General features: G+C 33.8%; 1 protein-coding gene across 1 annotated transcript; it reads left to right on the top strand.

Annotated features, from left to right (window-relative positions):
* The first annotated feature begins 13,171 nt into the window (after positions 1-13,171).
* Positions 13,172-17,552, top strand: LOC125877317 (homeobox-leucine zipper protein HDG2-like). The gene is made up of 10 exons (XM_049558647.1): positions 13,172-13,255; positions 13,768-13,988; positions 14,070-14,187; positions 14,771-14,965; positions 15,138-15,398; positions 15,902-16,093; positions 16,285-16,471; positions 16,571-16,839; positions 16,989-17,084; positions 17,193-17,552. Exons 1-10 carry the CDS (start codon positions 13,172-13,174, stop codon positions 17,550-17,552), a joined length of 1,983 nt encoding a protein of 660 aa, XP_049414604.1.
* Positions 17,553-17,753: the final 201 nt, after the last annotated feature.

The raw sequence follows: 17,753 nt of genomic DNA, 5'->3' as shown, positions 1-17,753 counted from the left end.
CACACTTGAGTGATCAGTTTTCTACAATTAATTAATATATAATCACTGTTCTCAGCCAAATGAGAAAAAAAGAAAGAAGATCACTTGTAAACTAGAGTTATAGAGCCATCACATGTCAAATTTGCGTTCCAAAATAGGCATACCTCAAATAATGGCATACAATAATTGTACTCCCTCTATTTAACAATATTTGATGTTTTTAGTTTGAGTAGTCTCCTTAAGAAAATTACTTACTCTAAGAAAGCAAAAAGTGTTCTTCGTTACAAACATTTAATCAAATGTCTTTAAAAAAGTATCTCTTTAATGGTTCGTTGTTTATGTAAAATTCATTATTTTAATAAGGATAAATTTGGAAGAAATTTTTTGATTTGTTAATGATGGGTGAAAAACTACATATCTTAAAAGAAACAAAAAAGTTAAAAATAACTTATTTTTCATGGAGGTGATAATTTTTCTTGTCTACATTTATTAAAAATTTAATGTCGAACAACAATTCTACTCTTGGTATAATTTCTGGTTGTCGTATGTCAAAATATTTGAGACAATTATAATTCTGTTGACTACAATAACTGCATACGACAAAATATTTGAGACAGTTATAATTTTCTTGACTACAATAATTGCATTCACACTTGAGGGATCAGTTTTCTATGATTAATTAATATGTATTCACTTTTTTTTAAATTATTGTTTACGGAAATTAATGTTGTTTGTTGTGAGTCAAGATTATTATTACTGTAATTAATTGGCTAAATCATTTAATTTGGAACTAGCTTATGAGTCCTTCTCTATCTTTTACTATTTTGTGCAATCAAACTATTATTCCCTTGAAGAAAAAAAGTAAACGAGATGAGAAATCATCACTTATACTAACATGTTGTGATGTTTAAGGGTTTTGGATGATCAATGGACAGAATTATGAATTCGGCTAATAAGAATTCTTCAATGATCGAAAATGTTCCTTCCTCATTTGGACTCCCGTTTGGTCAGGTCAAAATTCTAGATTTTTTCTTATCTTTTTTTATGAAGTTTTCTATGTTCCATTTATATGTCCGTGAATCTAATGCATAATTTTTAGATATTTGTGTTGTTTCTAGTTTCTAGTCTAGAAAAGAAACAACAAAAAGAGTTTCGCTTGATTTCTAGATGATTAATACTACTCCCAAAGTATACTAGCTCATATGTTTGAAGAAATAACTCTGTAGTTTTAGAAAATTACTCAAAAACTAGCCCGAAGGCTCTCTTGGAAATTAGTGTTTCCTCTCTTGCTTAATTGTGAAAACAATTACTCTTTACTGAAGACTAGCTTAAAGGCTCTTTTGGAAATCTCGGTTTCCTTTCTTGTTTAAATGTGAAAACATATTACTCTTTGGGAATACATAGTCCCGATATACTCTTTTGAAGAAATGAACTTCAATCTTTACTCTTTACTAAACTCAAAACTCAGGTCTTAAAACAAAGTTAAAACATTTGTAAAAAACTTTTGGAAGACTCTATCAACTTCTCTTGACTAGGCACTTAACTTTCCTTGAATTTAAATTTATGGATTCAAGGTTGTGATTTGTGATATGAAAGATCTCGTGATGTTTAAGAGTGTTTTTAGATAGGTAAACATGAGAAACGATCATGAAATCACTGTCTGGAACCAAGTCCGCGACCCGGAGATGCATTTTAATATTTGGTCGCGAAATAAATTTTGAGGTAGAACGGTCCGTGACCACTCTACGACTCAAAGAAATTTTTTTCAATCTTGAGGAACAGGTCCGTGACGCGGACCTGGTACCTAGATTTTCCTGACTTGTTTCTACTTCATTTTCTAACCCTAATTCGCCTAAACTCGATTCTTTTTCTCAAATTCACTTTAGATTTAAATACCCAGTATAAGTACACAAGAATCTATTCATAAACGACTCTAAAATTGACACGATTTCCTCAAGAACTCAACAATCCCAACTTAACTCAAGAACGAAAGCCAATACTCAAGAACATAATTCAAATTCATCAACTTTCAACTTTCTATAATGAATTTCGCTGAACTAAACAAGATTGGTGTGTGGGTGAATGAACCCAACGCTATGAAAGTCTCACATACCTCTCTAGGGATCAATCCTTGGTGAAACGACTTTGATTCCGCAAGTGTCACGACCCGGACCTATGCCCCAGAAGCGACACAACACACTTGACTCCGAAGGGATCTCATACAAGCCTCATAGCATTCATAACATTCGATATATAGAAATAATGCAGAATTTAAAACATATTTAAAACCAAACTATTAAAAGCTTCATTTAACAACACTTGAAAATACAACGGAAGTCTACTAAAGTCTCACATGGCCATCTAAACAAAGTCTTGAAAATTAAAGTAGGGACACGGCCCTTTACAATCGAAAATACTAGAATTGTCTGTTATATGAAAAGGAAGAAACTTCAAAAAGACACTTGTCCTCGCTCTATGAGGATGTACCATTTTAGCCTTGGAGGAAATCTCAATCCAAGCACTTCAATCTAGATAGAAGCAATCACTTGCTGGAACCTACACTTGTAGTAAAATAAGAGAAGTATGGGTTAGCGCACAAAAATGTACCAAGTATGATGACCTTGAAAAAACATGCTTTAAAAGGGACATTTTGGTTGGAAACCATGCATTATGCCACTTTTTGAAATATCGTGAACAAAGAGACATCAAATACAAGTATAATCAGCATACAAGACATAACATCATATTTGGACAATATCAATATGTAAACCATTACCTTCACCGTAGACCTTCACCTCAAGTAACTCTCATGCTATACCTTGTGCAATGTATGGGTAGTATCCCATACAACCATCCACACGAAGGTACCACATTAAGGTCACCAAAAGTGAACTTACCCTTCATTCATTTTCACCTTTACACAATATCCATACATAAGAGACATAACATTTCATAAGGCATGACAAAGGAAAATAACTTATAATATAACCCAAGTATAGCATGCATCATCACATTAAGAATTTAAGAGTCAACATTCTTCAATAACTTCACTTAGAGGACTTTCATACATTAGTCATTAAGACTTAGAGAACTCTATATGACTCTCTCAAAACCTACTCGTGCAATGCATGGATGACATCCCATACTACCACCTACACTTCATAGAACTCATCGAGAAACCATAATGCACATCTCACATAATGGGAATAGACATTAACCGACATAGACCATGAGAGCTAAATCATGGAATCCGGTGTCATATGTCCCCACATCGTAAAAAAGTGTTCTACTTGCCTAAGGAAGAACTAGGTACATTTAGCTTGGACGATATCCACTGGCTAAAATCCTATGTGGGCACATAGTTATGGGATACGAAGATGTTTATTGGAACCCTAGCCTAACATTAAGAGAGTTTCCATCTTAACCATATCCACTCGGTGCGTAGCCTCTATTCCCATAAAGTAGTTTCATTTACATTGCATCATTGTACTTGAGAGGCCCACCAACATTAGGCCTACCGACCCAAAGCATGTTACACATAAAGATCCACCACTATTAGGTCTACCGATTCAAGGTACATTTAAGGATAACTCATTGATCTTCCTAGAAAGGGCCACTACCATTAGGTCAACCGTTTCAAGGTTCATCATTTCACACAAGAAAAGGCCACCATCATTAGGTCTACCGTTTCAAGGTTTAACATCACATTTATTCCTAGACTCATCATGAAGGGCCACCAACATTAGGTCTACCGGTTCAAGACATAGCCTAGAATACTTCATCATTCATTCATGAGAGGCTACCAATTCAAGACATTAAGACATTAAGTCTAGATACATTCATTGTACAAGAAAAAGATGCCTAAGCCTACCAATTCAATATATACAATGTATAGAAGACAACCCTTCACCTTTCATCATCATCCTTCATGAGTGTCAAATAGAGAAATAGCCTTTCAATAATAACACAAATGCTTTCAATACAATATCACCTTAACATCATTAGATTCTCATTCATATACTTTAGTAAGTAAACACCTCCACCTTTCAAGTTGATCAATAGGTCAAACACATTATACTTCAACATGAAATTTAGTCATCACTTGCCTTCAAGGCCATGAATCTCAAATCATAAACACACCAACAATTTACCATAATTTAGGCATAGATAATGATACAATTCAATAACCCAAAGCAATTTAGACATATTTCAAATCATAAGTTTTCATAATCAACAAACCCATTTCATAAAGGCACAATTTAGGAATTAAGAGAAATTATGGGTTCATAGAGTACTTTCATCATAAATCATCAATTAAACACCAATACAATCATAATATGACATTAGTAACCATTTGAAATCGTTTGAAGAAAGAACCCATGAGATTGAGTAAAACCCTAGGTTTTTCATGAACTTGAAAACTTTGAAAATTTACTTTGAATGGACTCTAGGGGTGAAAGCTACCCCTAAATGAAGGATCAACATACCTTGCTTGAGATTCCCCAAGAGATTTGGAGAAGAAACACCTTGAATCCACAACCCTAGCTCTCACTCCTTCTTCTTCTTCTTTGGGAACTTTTAGAAAGAGAAATATTGAGAGGAAAAACTCTTTTGATTTTGATTTGGGTTTTCTTAAAAAGTGACTTAATTGAAGGAATTTCAAGTCTTAAAAGGTTATATACATACTAGGAAAGGAATAAAATAATAAGGACTCAACTTTGAAAAAGAACTAAGGTCCCTTAACGTTCCAACTTAAAATTCTACACCTTACCCGACTTACCTCGCCCTTTGACCCTCATGGCTCACCAAGGGCACTAGGCGACTTGCCAAGTGGACCCTTGGCTCGCCCAATTTTCCAGTGAGCTCCTTAAATGAGCAGTCCACTAGGCCATCTAGAGGACCAATGGGCGATTCACCAACCTAGTAGGCAAGCTATGACTTAGTTCGCCCTTTGTTCCAGAACCTATGCCAAGGGGACAGCCCACTAGGCGACCCCAAGTGCACTTTGGTGCATCACCAAGTCACTTGGATGATCATGCTGCCCCATCGCCAACTAGGTCCAACGAAGAACAAGGGTTCTTTCACTCTACCTTTCTAGCTTAGGCCCTTGCTTGCACCCTAGGCTTCTACCTTACTCCATTTAAGTTCTAAACAGCCTAGACATCAACTTAAAGTCATAATAACCTAAACGTTAAGGCTCTAGTTCAACTTACTATTTTCCAGGTCTATACAACAAGAAATCTCCAAGAACACTTGACTTGTCTCCTCTTTTCTCCTCTTGAGTTCTTCCTCTAAAAACCCTAGCGCGAAATCTTTGAGTGCGTAAACTGAACTAACTCAGTTTAGACCCCAAATAATTTACTAAAAATGGATTTAATTAATTGGGTAATGAAAATATCAAAATACCCCTTTAAAATCCAGTTAACTTTCCTTATTCAAACACCCAACTTCAAAGGGGCAAATCTTACTCATACGAACTCAAAAGTGATCAAACTCAGTGGAGTTAGAAAGATAATTCAAAGATATTTCCTACGGTATCTTCTAGCACACCTAAATCATCCTGATCTATGAGTTATGGTTGTTTGAAGTTGACCGAAAGTTCATACTTAGCTTAACTTTGTCAAACTTTCCAAATTTGATTATTTCCAAAAATGGTTTCTTTCTAATTCTAAGTCTTTCTAGTAGAGGGGTGTTACAGTTCGTAGAGGGGTTATCATCTATTTCGTCCCCTTTGACCAAGTTAACTGAGAAAACAGTGAAGTTTAATGGTTTGAAGCTTGTGAGAAAAACTTTCAGAAATTGAAAAAGAGGTTTACTACTGTCCCAATATTGACCTTACCAGAATGTACGCAAGGTTTTGTTGTATACTATGATGCATCCAAAGTTGGTTTGGGTTGTGTGTTAATGTAGAATGGCAAAGTTATAGCTTATGCCTCCAGACAACTGAAAGTTCACGAGAAGAATTACCCAACCTATGATCTAGAATTGGTTGTCATAGTATTTGCTTTAAAAATATGGCGCCATTATCTTTATGGTGTTCATGTAGATGTTAATCTCAGACAAAGAAGGTGGTTAGAATTACTCAAGGATTATGATATGAGTATTTTATATCACCCAGGGAAGGCTAATGTTATTTCTGATACCTTAAGTAGATTATCTATGGGTAGTACTGCCCATGTCGAGGAAGAGAAGAAAGAACTAGTAAAAGATGTGCACAAGCTTGCACAATTGGGAGTTCGTCTAATGGATTCCACAGAAGGAAGGGTAGTGGTGATGAATGGGGCTGAATCATCATTAGTGTCAGAAGTGAAAGAAAAGCAAGACCAAGACCCTATTTTGCTTGAATTGAAGGCAAATGTTCATAAGCAAAAAGTATTGGCTTTTGAACAAGGGGGATATGATGTATTGAGGTATTGAGGTAGATTGTGTGTACCGTGGATGAACTCGAAGAGAGGATTATGGAGGAAGATTATAGCTCCAGATATTCTATCCATCTGGGTTCCACAAAGACGTATCGTGACTTGAGAGAAGTTTATTGGTAGAGTAGTATGAAGAAGGGCATTGCAGAGTTTGTTGCTAAGTGTTCGAATTGTCAATAAGTTAAAGTAGAGCACCACAGGCCCGGTGGTATATGGCTTAGAATATAGAGCTTCCTAAATGGAAGTGGGAGATAATCAATATGGATTTCATTACTGGCTTGTCGCGGTCTCGCAGGCAACATGATTCTATTTGGGTGATTATTGATAGAATGACTAAATCAGCCCACGTTTTGTCGGTAGAGATTACCCATTCAGCAGAGGACTATGCCAAGTTGTATCTTCAAGATGTAGTTAGACGTCATGGAGTTTTGATTTCCATTATTTCAGACAAAAGTGTGCAATTTACTGCACGGTTTTAGAAGTCATTCCAGAAAGGCTTGGGTTTAAAGGTGAAATTGAGCACTACTTTTCATCCTCAGACAGATGGTCAAGCAGAACGCACTATTCAGACTTTGGAAGATATTTTGAGGGCCTGTGTGATTTATTTCAAGGGTAATTGGGATGATCACCTACCTCTCATTGAGTTTGCCTACAACAATAGTTACCACTCTAGCATCCAGATGGCTCCTTATGAGGCTTTTTATGGGAGAAGATGCAGATCTCCTATTAGATCGTTTGAAGTTGGTGAATCTGGGTTGATAGGACCAGACTTAGTTCATCAATCTATGGAGAAGGTGAAAGTAATTCAGGAGAGGTTAAAAACAGCGCAGAGTCGTCAGAAATCCTATACAGATGTTAGGAGAAGATACTTAGAGTTTGAAGTAGATGATTGAGTTTCCTTGAAAGTTTCACCCATTAAGGGTGTTATGATATTTGGTAAGAAGGGGAAGCTTAGTCCCTGGTATATTGTCACTTACAAAATATCCAAGAGGATTGGCAATGTAGCTTATGAGTTAGACCTACCACTAGAGTTAGCAGCAGTTCATCCGGTGTTCCACATCTCCATGTTGAAAAAGTGTATGGGCGATCCTTCATTGATCATACCAACTGAAGCTATTGGAATCAAGGATAGCTTATCTTATAATGAAATTCATGTTCAGATTGTAGATCGCCAAGTTCGCAAGTTGAGAATAAAAGAGGTAGCATCAGTCAAAGTTCTTTGGAGGAATAATTTTGTTGAGGAAGCCACTTGGTAAGCTAGGTAGGATATGAATAAGAGATACCCACATCTCTTCGAATCCGGAGAAGATCCAAATTAAGGTACTAATCCTTTTCTTGGTATTTAATTATAAGTTGACATGTTGTATTTGCATTTTTCTTGTTGGGTGTTTGAACTGAATGTTAGATGTTACGCCCTTACCCTACTAAGATTGATTTCATTCAAGGATGAATGTTCACAAGGAGGAGATATTGTAATACCCTGCAATTAGAAGGAGCTATAATTAGAAAGTGTCATTTTTGGAAAGAATGAAAAATGTAGAAATTTGACAAAATTAAGTTAAGTATGAGTTTTTGGTCAAATTCAAACGACCATAACTCATAGATCAGGATGATTTAGGTGTGGTACAAGATACCGTTGGAAATATCTTGTAATTATCTTTCCAACGCCATTGAATTTGCGCGATTTTGAGTTCGTATAAGTGAGATATGCCCATTTGAAGTTGGGTTGTCTAGATAAGGAAAGTTAAAACCATATTTTATAAGGGTATTATGGTCTTTTCACTACCCAATTAAATTAATTCGTTTTTGGTAATTACATAGGGGTCTAAACTGAGTCCGGTCAGTTTACGCACTCAAAGATTTCACGATAGGGTTATTAGAGAAAGAACCGCAAGAGGAGAAAAGAGGAGAAAGAGCCAAAGTTCATCGTTCTGGAGGTTTTGCTTGAGGATTCCGCCAACGGTTGATCCCTACAAGGTATGTGAGATCACATAGCATTGGGTTAGTTCACCCACGCGCCAACCATGATTTATTTCAGCGAATTTATAATCTTGAAGGTTTAGAAATTGAGTTCTTGATAGATTTGTTTAAAGTTTCTATTGGGTTCTTGATTGTTGGAGTTGTTGAGGAGTTCTTGATTTTAATTCATGAAATTTGGTGTCGTTTTGAGCAGATTCTTGCATATTTTGATTATGTAGTCGAATCTAAGTGTTTGGGGAAAGACCCAATTGAATCTAGAGGGTTTAGAGTTGAAACACGACCAAGGAAATTCGTCAAAAACTGGGGAAAAGAGGGTGGGGCGCTATGCCACTCAGAGCGCCCCACATAAGTTTCTGTAGGAAGGGATCTGGGGCGCCGTGCCAAACAGTGCGCCCCAACCCCAGTTTTGTTGTTCAGCCTCTAGCACTCAGTGCCACTCAGAGCGCCAGGGACGCTAGGTCTTCTACCCTTTCCTACTTCTTTTCATACTAGTTCCCCTAAAACATATCTATGTTTCCTAGTTGAATTCTACACTCTAAGGTACGTCTAAACAACATGAAATCATCAATAACATGAGATCATGTGCCTTGAATCCATAATTCAATTCAAGGAAAGTTAAGAGTCAAGTCAAGAGAAGTGAATAAAGTTTTACAAAAGTCTTTTACAAACGCTTTAACTTTGTTTTAAGACTTGAGTTTTGAGTTGAGTAAAGAGTACAAGTAGAAGTTCATTTCTTCAAAAGAGTATATCCAGACTATGTATTCTCAAAGAGTAAAATGTTTTCACATTTAAACAAAAAAAGGAAACTTTGATTTCCAAAAGAGCCTTTGAGCTAGTTTATCAGTAAAGAGTAAAATGCTTTCACAATTAAGCAAGAGAGGAAACTTTGATTTCCAAGAAGAACCTTTGAGCTAAGTTTTGAGAAATTATCTCAAACCACAGAAAGAATTTTTGTTTTTATAAAAAGAGCTAGTATTATATTTTGGGAGTAGTATTGAGCACCGATATGGGGGAGAGTTCAGAAAACTTCCAGCCACCATAGGTAGAAAAGGGTCATACTTTTTAGATGATTCCTTAGTGCTTTTTAGCATAGACTAGTGGATCCACTTAGTAGTCAGGTTCTATACCCTCAGCAATGTATAGGACGGCCTGGCAGCATGAGGCAAAACGATGTATCATCACAATAGTTCTTAAGTGAGGGTTGTCGGTTATAGAAACTCCCACAATAGTATTTTGTATTCTTATATACATAGAAGTAAATTGTATTTTTATATATATTTCAGCGTTCATATTGTATCTTTGCATACAAACAGAGTCATTATTGTATTTTTCAATACACAGAGTTGATATCCATGTTTTAGAAAGCTTTTCTTTATATTGTATTTACAATATTGCTTTATATTGAATTGAGTTGAGTTGAGGCCATGTATGTTCCTTCAGTTCCTTTCAACCTTATGTCTTGTTTTAGTATTCCCCTCGTATGCTCGTACATTCAATGTAATGATGTCATTTGGCCTGCATCATTGTTATGATGCAGTTATAGGTAATCAGGATAGCATCTAGTGCATCGTTGATTCTAGTTGAGCTTCTCAGTTGTTGGTGAGCCTCCTTGCTTCCGAAGGATCCCTTTTATTGCTTTCAGTATGTTTAGTTTATTAGGATGTCGTGGGTCTTGCCGCGATATCCATCTCAGTTTTAGAGGTTTCATAGATAGATAGTCAGATGTTAGTTCTTTAGTCTTTTCATTCTATTATGTTGAGACTTGAGTTGCCACTTTGGCCAGTGAATGTTATTTTAATACATTCTCAGTTATCTTTGAGCTTTCAGATTACTTTTAAAGGTACAATTATGTTGAGTTAAATCTTCCACTAAGTAAGTAAGCCAGGCCAAAGGTTCTCTTAAGACGAACAATGGTTCTCGAATGCCAGTCCCTCCCAGGGTGTAGGCTCGGGGCGTGACACAAACTGCAAATACGATTACAATGACAATCAACTAAATGAACAAGATGATAATAATTATGAGGACCTGAATAAGAAATGTGCAAGTAAGAAATAGATGTATAAAATATCTCATCATATCTAAATATTTTTATAGTGTTTATGGCATTAACCTTTTGTTATTTTTGTGATCAAGTTATTTTAAGGAGTGTTCTCAGCCAAATGAGAACAAAAAAGGAAGAAGCTCACTGGTAAACTAGTGTTATAGAGCCATCGCATGTCAAATTTTCGTTCCAAAATAGGCGTACCTCAAATAATGACGTATAATACCTGTACTCCCTCTATTTAACAATATCTGATGTTTTTAGTTTGAGTAGACTCCTTAAGATAATTACTTACTCTAAGAAAGCAAAAAGTGTTCTTTATTACAAACTTTTAATCAAATGTCTTAAAAAAATATCTCTTTAATGGTTTGTTGTTTATGTAAAATTCATTATTTTAATAAGAATAAATTTGGAAGAAAATTTTCAATTTGTTATTAATGGGTGAAAAACTACATATCTTAAAAGAAAAAAAAAAGATAAAATTAACTTATTTTGAAATGGAGGTGATAATATTTCTTGTCTGCATTTATTAAAAATTTAATGTCGAACAATAATTTCTATGCTTGGTATAATTTCTTGTTGTCGTATGTCAAAATATTTGAGACAATTATAATTTTGTTGACTACAATAACTGCATACGCCAAAATATTTGAGACAGTTATAATTTTCTTGACTACAATAACTGCATTCACACTTGAGCGATCAGTTTTCTACGATTAATTAATATGTATTCACTTTTTTTAAATCACTGTTTAGGGAAATTAATGTAGTTTGTTGTGAGTCGAGATTATTATTACTGTAATTAATTGGCTAAATAATTTAATTTGGAACTAGCCTACGAGTCCTTTTACTATTTTGTGCATTCAAACTATTATTCCCTTGGAGAACCAAAGTAAACAAGATGAGAAATCATCACTTATACTAACATGTTGCACTGTTTAAGGGTTTTGGATGATCAATGGACAGAATTATGAATTCGGCTAATAAGAATTCTTCAAATGATCGAAAATGATCCTTCCTCATCTAGATTCCCGCTTGGCCAGGTCAAAATTCTAGATTTTTCTTATCCTTTAATTTTTTTCAAGTTTTCTATGTTCTATTTATATGTTCGCAAATCTAATGAATGCTTGTTAGGAATTTGTGTGTTTTTTTTAGTTTCTAGTCTTCTAGAAAAGAACCAAGAAAGAGTTACACTTGATTTCTAATTAATCGATCAGTAAATCTTGCTAAAATCTCCTTGTCTTTAACAGATTTTTTTTTTGAATTCGCTAATAAGAACTCTTTGGTGACCGGAAATGATCCTGTGTTTGTTTCTTCTTCATCTAGACTCCAGCTCAGTTAGGTAATATTACAAATATTTTTAAAAAGATTTATTTAGAAGTTTTCTGTGTGTCAGGCGTCTATGGAAGTTTGAATCTGCCCCATTTTTCAGTTAATCTCGCTAATGTTATTATCAAGGGTTGTTGTAAGATGGTTAAGATTCTTCTACTCTTGATTAAAATGTCTATTCGGAGTCCTAAAAATTTAGAAATTCCATATAGGAAGGTCCTATTTTGATATGTTAATTATGTCTTACAAACATTTTACCATTTGTATATATCAGTCAAGTCGCATATTGAAGAGTCAGTTTAATCCACCAACTATATATAGATTTAAAGACAAAACGTAAAATGAAACAATTCATCTTCTTATGGATGATGAATCAAACTGCAAATACGATTACAATGGCAATCAATTGGATGAACAAGATGATAATAATTATGAGGACCTAAATAAGAAATGCGCAAGTAGGAAACAGATGCATAAAATATCTCATCATAACTAAATATTTTTATAGTGTTTATGGCATTAGCCTTTTTGTTATTTCTGTGATCAAGTTATTTTAAGGAGTGTTCTCAGCCAAATGAGAAAAAAAGGAAGAAGCTCACGGGTAAACTAGAGTTATAGAGCCATCACATGTCAAATTTGCGTTCCAAAATAGGCGTACCTCAAATAATGGCATATAATACTTGTACTCCCTCTATTTGACAAGATTTGATGTTTTTAGTTTGAGTAGACTCCTTAAGAAAATTACTTACTCTAAGAAAGCAAAAAGTGTTCTTCATTACAAACATTTAATCAAATGTCTTAAAAAAAGTATCTCTTTAATGGTTTGTTGTTTATTTAAAATTCATTATTTTAATAAGGATAAATTTGGAAGAAAATTTTTGATTTGTTATTGATGGGTGAATAACTACATATCTTAAAAGAAACAAAAAAGATAAAAATAACTTATTTTGAAATGGAGGTGATAATTTTTCTTGTCTGCATTTATTAAAAATTTAATGTCGAACAATAATTTCTATGCTTGGTATAATTTCTTTTTGTCGTATGTCAAAGTATTTGAGACAATTATAATTTTGTTGACTACAATAACTGCATACGACAAAATATTTGAGACTGTTATAATTTTCTTGACTACAATAATTGCATTCACACTTGAGGGATCAGTTTTCTATGATTAATTAATATGTATTCACTTTTTTTTAAATCATTGTTTACGGCAATTAATGTTGTTTGCTGTGAGTCAAGATTATTATTACTGTAATTAATTGGCTAAATCATATAATTTGGAACTAGCTTGTGAGTCCTTCTCTATCTTTTACTATTTTGTGCATTCAAACTATTATTCCCTTGGAGAACCAAAGTAAACGAGATGAGAAATCATCACTTATACTAACATGTTGCACTGTTTAAGGGTTTTGGATGATCAATGGACAGAATTATGAATTCGGCTAATAAGAATTCTTCAATGATCGAAAATGTTCCTTCCTCATCTGGACTCCCGTTTGGTCAGGTCAAAATTCTAGATTTTTTCTTATCTTTTTTTATAAAGTTTTCTGTGTTCCATTTATATGTCTGTGAATCTGATGCATAATTTTTAGATATTTTTGTTGTTTCTAGTCTAGAAAAGAAACAACAAAGAGTTTCGCTTGATTTCTAGTTGATTAATCAGATTATCTTTGCTAAAATATCCTTGCTTTTAACCAAAAGTTTTTTTTTTGAATTCGCTAATCAGAATTCTTTGGTAACCAGAAATGATCTTGGGTTTGTTCCTTCTTCATCTAGACTCCAGCTTGGCTAGGTCATATTAAAAAAAAAAATTTAAAAGATTTTTTTTGGCATTTAAGGAGGTCTGATATCTAGCCCATGTTATTATCAAGGTTTGTTGTTAGATGGCTAAGATTCCTATGCTCTTGATTAAAATTTTGGTTTCGAGTCTTGAAAATTTTAAAATTTCTTATAGGAATTTTCTTTCTTGATATTTTAATTATATGTTACAAAGTTTTTACCATTTGTATATGTCAGTCAAGTAGCATGTTGGAAAGCCAGCTTAATCCACTTGCTATAGAGTCCGCGACAATATCGGAAAATGAGATAATGCAGCTGCTTACAGATGACGAAGCAAACAGCAAATCCGACTACAATGACAATAAATTTGATGAACAAGATGGTAACGATGATGATCATCCAAATAAGAAAATGCGCAATCATCGTCACACCAAGCAACATATCGAGGAAATGGAAGCGTAAAATATCTTATCGTATCTAAATACCATTTTTTTCTAAAGTGTTTATGTTATTAATCTTTTGTTATTTTTGTGATTAAGTTTGTTTAAGGAGTGTCCGAAGCCAAATAAGAAGAAAATGAAGGAGCTCAGTAATAAGCTAGAGTTAGAACCTTTGCAGATCAAATTTTGGTTCCAAAATAGGCGTACCCAAATAAAGGTATATGATACTAATACTCCCTCTGTTTAGTAATAAATGGTGTTTTTAGTTTTAGCAGGCCCCTTAAAATTACTCACTTCTAAAAAGTAAAAAATGTGTTCTTAGTTACAAAGTTTTAATTATCTGTCTTAAAAAGATACAGCTCTTTAATTGTTCTTTGATTATGTAAAACTTCATTCATTTTAATTATGACAAAACTGGAAGAAAATTTTTAGTGGCTTCTTGATAATTTTAAAAAAGCTACTTATTTAAAAACAAACTAAATAGATAAAAACACAATTTATTTTGAAAGGGAGATAGTAATTTTTATTGTCTACATTAATTGAAGATATATAATTGGACAATAATCTGTATACTTGATATAACTTCTTGTTCTTGTATGTCAAAATATTTGACGCAATTAGAATACATTTGACTGTTACATAAATGCGTTCAGACTGGTATATATTTCATTTTTTTAATCATTATTAAGATTATTACAAATGCAATTAATTAGCTAAATTATTATTAATTTAACACTAGCTAGCAAGTCCTTATGCTAACTTTTATTAGTTTGTGGATTCGAAATATTATTTCCTTACAGAACCAAGATCAACACAGTGAGAATTTATCACTTCGAGCTGAAAATGACAAGCTTAGGGCTGAATGTGTGTGGTTAAGTGAAGCTATCAACAATGGTTGCCCTAATTGTGGCGACCATGGTTTCCGTGTAGGTGAAACGCCAAATAATGAACAATATTTAAGGCTCGAAAATGCTCGCCTACAAGAAGAGGTAATCAAAATTTAAAAAAATTATTTGACTCGTTGGATTGATATATTTCGTCACAGTTAAAATTTTTAAGTTCTAAATTATTTTATACTTAATTGATCTAACTGTGTAAAATATTTTCTTGGACTGTTATTAATATATCAAACTCAAGCTCAATTAATTATTTTTTGTTTACTACTAGGTTGTTCACATTTCAAGACAATATATTGCTAAAGTAATTAGGGCAGCTATGTACGAGCTTCTTCAAATGGCTCGAATGGACGAGCCACTTTGGCTTCCAAACATTGACGGTGTAAATAATGACTTAAATGAAGAAGAATACAAGAGGAAATTCCCTAGGGGAAATGAGCCTAAGCCTAATGGAATTAAGACTACTGCTTCACGAGAAAGTGTTCTTGTAACCATGAATCACATTAACTTGGTGGAGATTTTCATGGACACGGTATAGTCACTTTACTTCTAAATATATTTTTGAAATTAATCATTTACTATTCGATATTTACTGACCGACTAATTTAAATTTGCAGTTATTACATCGGGTTTTATATTTCTATAACTTAAATTTGAAACTTCTGATTAAGAATGAAGAGATCCAATTTAAATTCATCTCACTACACTACTCTATAGAAACTAGTTATAGAATTGCAATTGGATATAAAGAATTGTCTAGACAAATTTGGAATTATAATGAGGATAATGATGATAACATAACTTTTGTGATCACCAGAATCATTGGGCAAGGTTTTTTTCAAATATTGTGTTGACGGCACGTACGATGGATGTGTTGGATGGATCAACGAAAATGGTAATTGTTCATGATGTACTTTGTCATTAAATGTTTCTCTTTCTTAATTACTCTATATAGGTTGGCCTATAATTTTATAAATAATTTACACTATCCTTTTGTGTCATTTTATTCTTTATTTTTATTTATTCGTTGGGCAGATATATGCAGAGTTTCAAGTTCCCTCTCCACAAATTCCAAATCGAGATTGCTACTTTGTAAGGTCTTGCAATAAAATTGTTGATGGACTATGGGTAATTGTTGATGTTTCCCTGGACCATACCCCGATTACTAGGTGTTGGAAAAGGCCCTCAGGATGCGTGATTCAACAAATCTCAAATGATATCTCAAAGGTAAAAGATTTCAATAAACATATATACTATGTCTAATATGACTAAGGGGCAAGCTGATTACTCATGGAGTCTCGATCCTTGTATCAACATTTTTCAAAAGAAATCATGCACCTAAGTTAATTATTTGTACATATATTATCCTGAAATTATAAATTTGAATTATCATAAGTCAACCTTTTACAATGTTGTAGGTCACATGGGTTGAGCATATCGAGGCCGCCGATGACACATTAGTTCACACCTTTTACAAGACCTTTGTGAATTCCAGCCTTGCATTTGGGGCAAAGCGTTGGATTTCTATCTTGGATAGACAATGTGAACGATTAGCAAGTGCAGAAGCTACAAATTTACCCCAAAGTAGTAATATTACTCATACGCGTAAGTACATGACAATTCTTTTTCATACTCCATTTTCAATTAATAATTGAATTCAAATGCTCAAACTCACATTATAATATATAATCATTGCCTTTACAGATAAAGAGCGAAGAAAAAGCGCGTTGAAGCTTGGGGAAAGAATGATAATAGATTATATTTCAGGAGTGAGTGGAACAACAACACACCAATGGACAACTTTCACAAGAAGTGGCTATAATACTAACGATGTTCAAGTCATGACTAGGCAGAGCATAAACGATCCAGGGAGACCACGGGGCCTTGTGTTGTGCGCTTCAACTTCCATCTGGCTGCCCGTTCTTCCAAAACTTGTGTTTGATTTCCTTCGGAATGAAAACACAAGGGGCAAGGTACCACTCAGTATATATTTATAGGAAGTAGCTAGTTTATATTATCTTTGACACAATTTTCTCAAATTTTATGATTTTTTTATTCATTAAGATCAGCCAATTATTTAGAAGAAATTATTTTAAATAGTAATATCATTGAATTATTACAGTGGGACATTCTATCGAATGGGGGTACTATTCAACAAGTTACTCATATTGCAAATGGAACGGAAATAGGCAATTCTATCTCCATATTGAGAGTCAATGTAAGGAAATTTATAGTAAAGTGATTTTTAATTAACTATATATATGGATTCATATTCATATGAAAAGAATTAACGCGTGAATTTCAATCATTGGCTCATGAATTGCAGAGTCCAAATCCAGCTCAAAACGATATGTTGATATTTCAAGAGAGCATCACTGATCCAACAGGGTCATTTATTGTTTATGCACCTATTGATATTCGTGCAATAGACATGGTATTATGTGGTGGGAATCCTGATGGTGTTCCGCTATTACCTTCTGGATTTGCTATATTCCCTGATGGGCCATCAAGCAGTACAAACTACGAAATCTCTGATTATAGTGGATCATTCCTCACTATCGCATTCCAGATTTTGGTACATAATGTACCCACTGCAAATATTTCTCCTCAATCTATTGCTTCCGTCAATAAACTCATGTTTTGCACCATCGATAACATCAAGAATGCTCTCTTTCTCAATTTTTAATTCTTCTCAGAAGATGGTAAGTATATACTTCATTTAAAATTATAAAAACAGTTTATGGTTTATTTTACTTTTATTAATATTTTTCTGTTTGCTGTTTTTTCTTTATTGGTTGCAGTTTAGGGGAGGGAGCAGTAGAGAATTACTAGTTGGCAAAGGGAGGACAAAATATTCGTAGTGAATATAACTTTATTTTAGCTACCA

This window comes from Solanum stenotomum, chromosome 9, assembly GCF_019186545.1.
Source record: "Solanum stenotomum isolate F172 chromosome 9, ASM1918654v1, whole genome shotgun sequence".
NCBI lineage: Eukaryota > Viridiplantae > Streptophyta > Magnoliopsida > Solanales > Solanaceae > Solanum > Solanum stenotomum.
Note: the sequence above shows the minus strand (reverse complement) of the source record. Positions and strands in the feature narration are given on the sequence as shown.

What these genes read in the sequence shown, in the direction of transcription:
- LOC125877317 (XM_049558647.1), top strand. Translation starts at nt 13,172, where the DNA reads ATGGACAGAATTATGAATTCGGCTAATAAGAATTCTTCAATGATCGAA. An exon ending in TGGAGATTTTCATGGACACG is followed by an intron (nt 15,399 to 15,901) that starts GTATAGTCACTT and finishes TTCGTTGGGCAG; the next exon opens with ATATATGCAGAGTTTCAAGT. An exon ending in TCTCAAATGATATCTCAAAG is followed by an intron (nt 16,094 to 16,284) that starts GTAAAAGATTTC and finishes ACAATGTTGTAG; the next exon opens with GTCACATGGGTTGAGCATAT.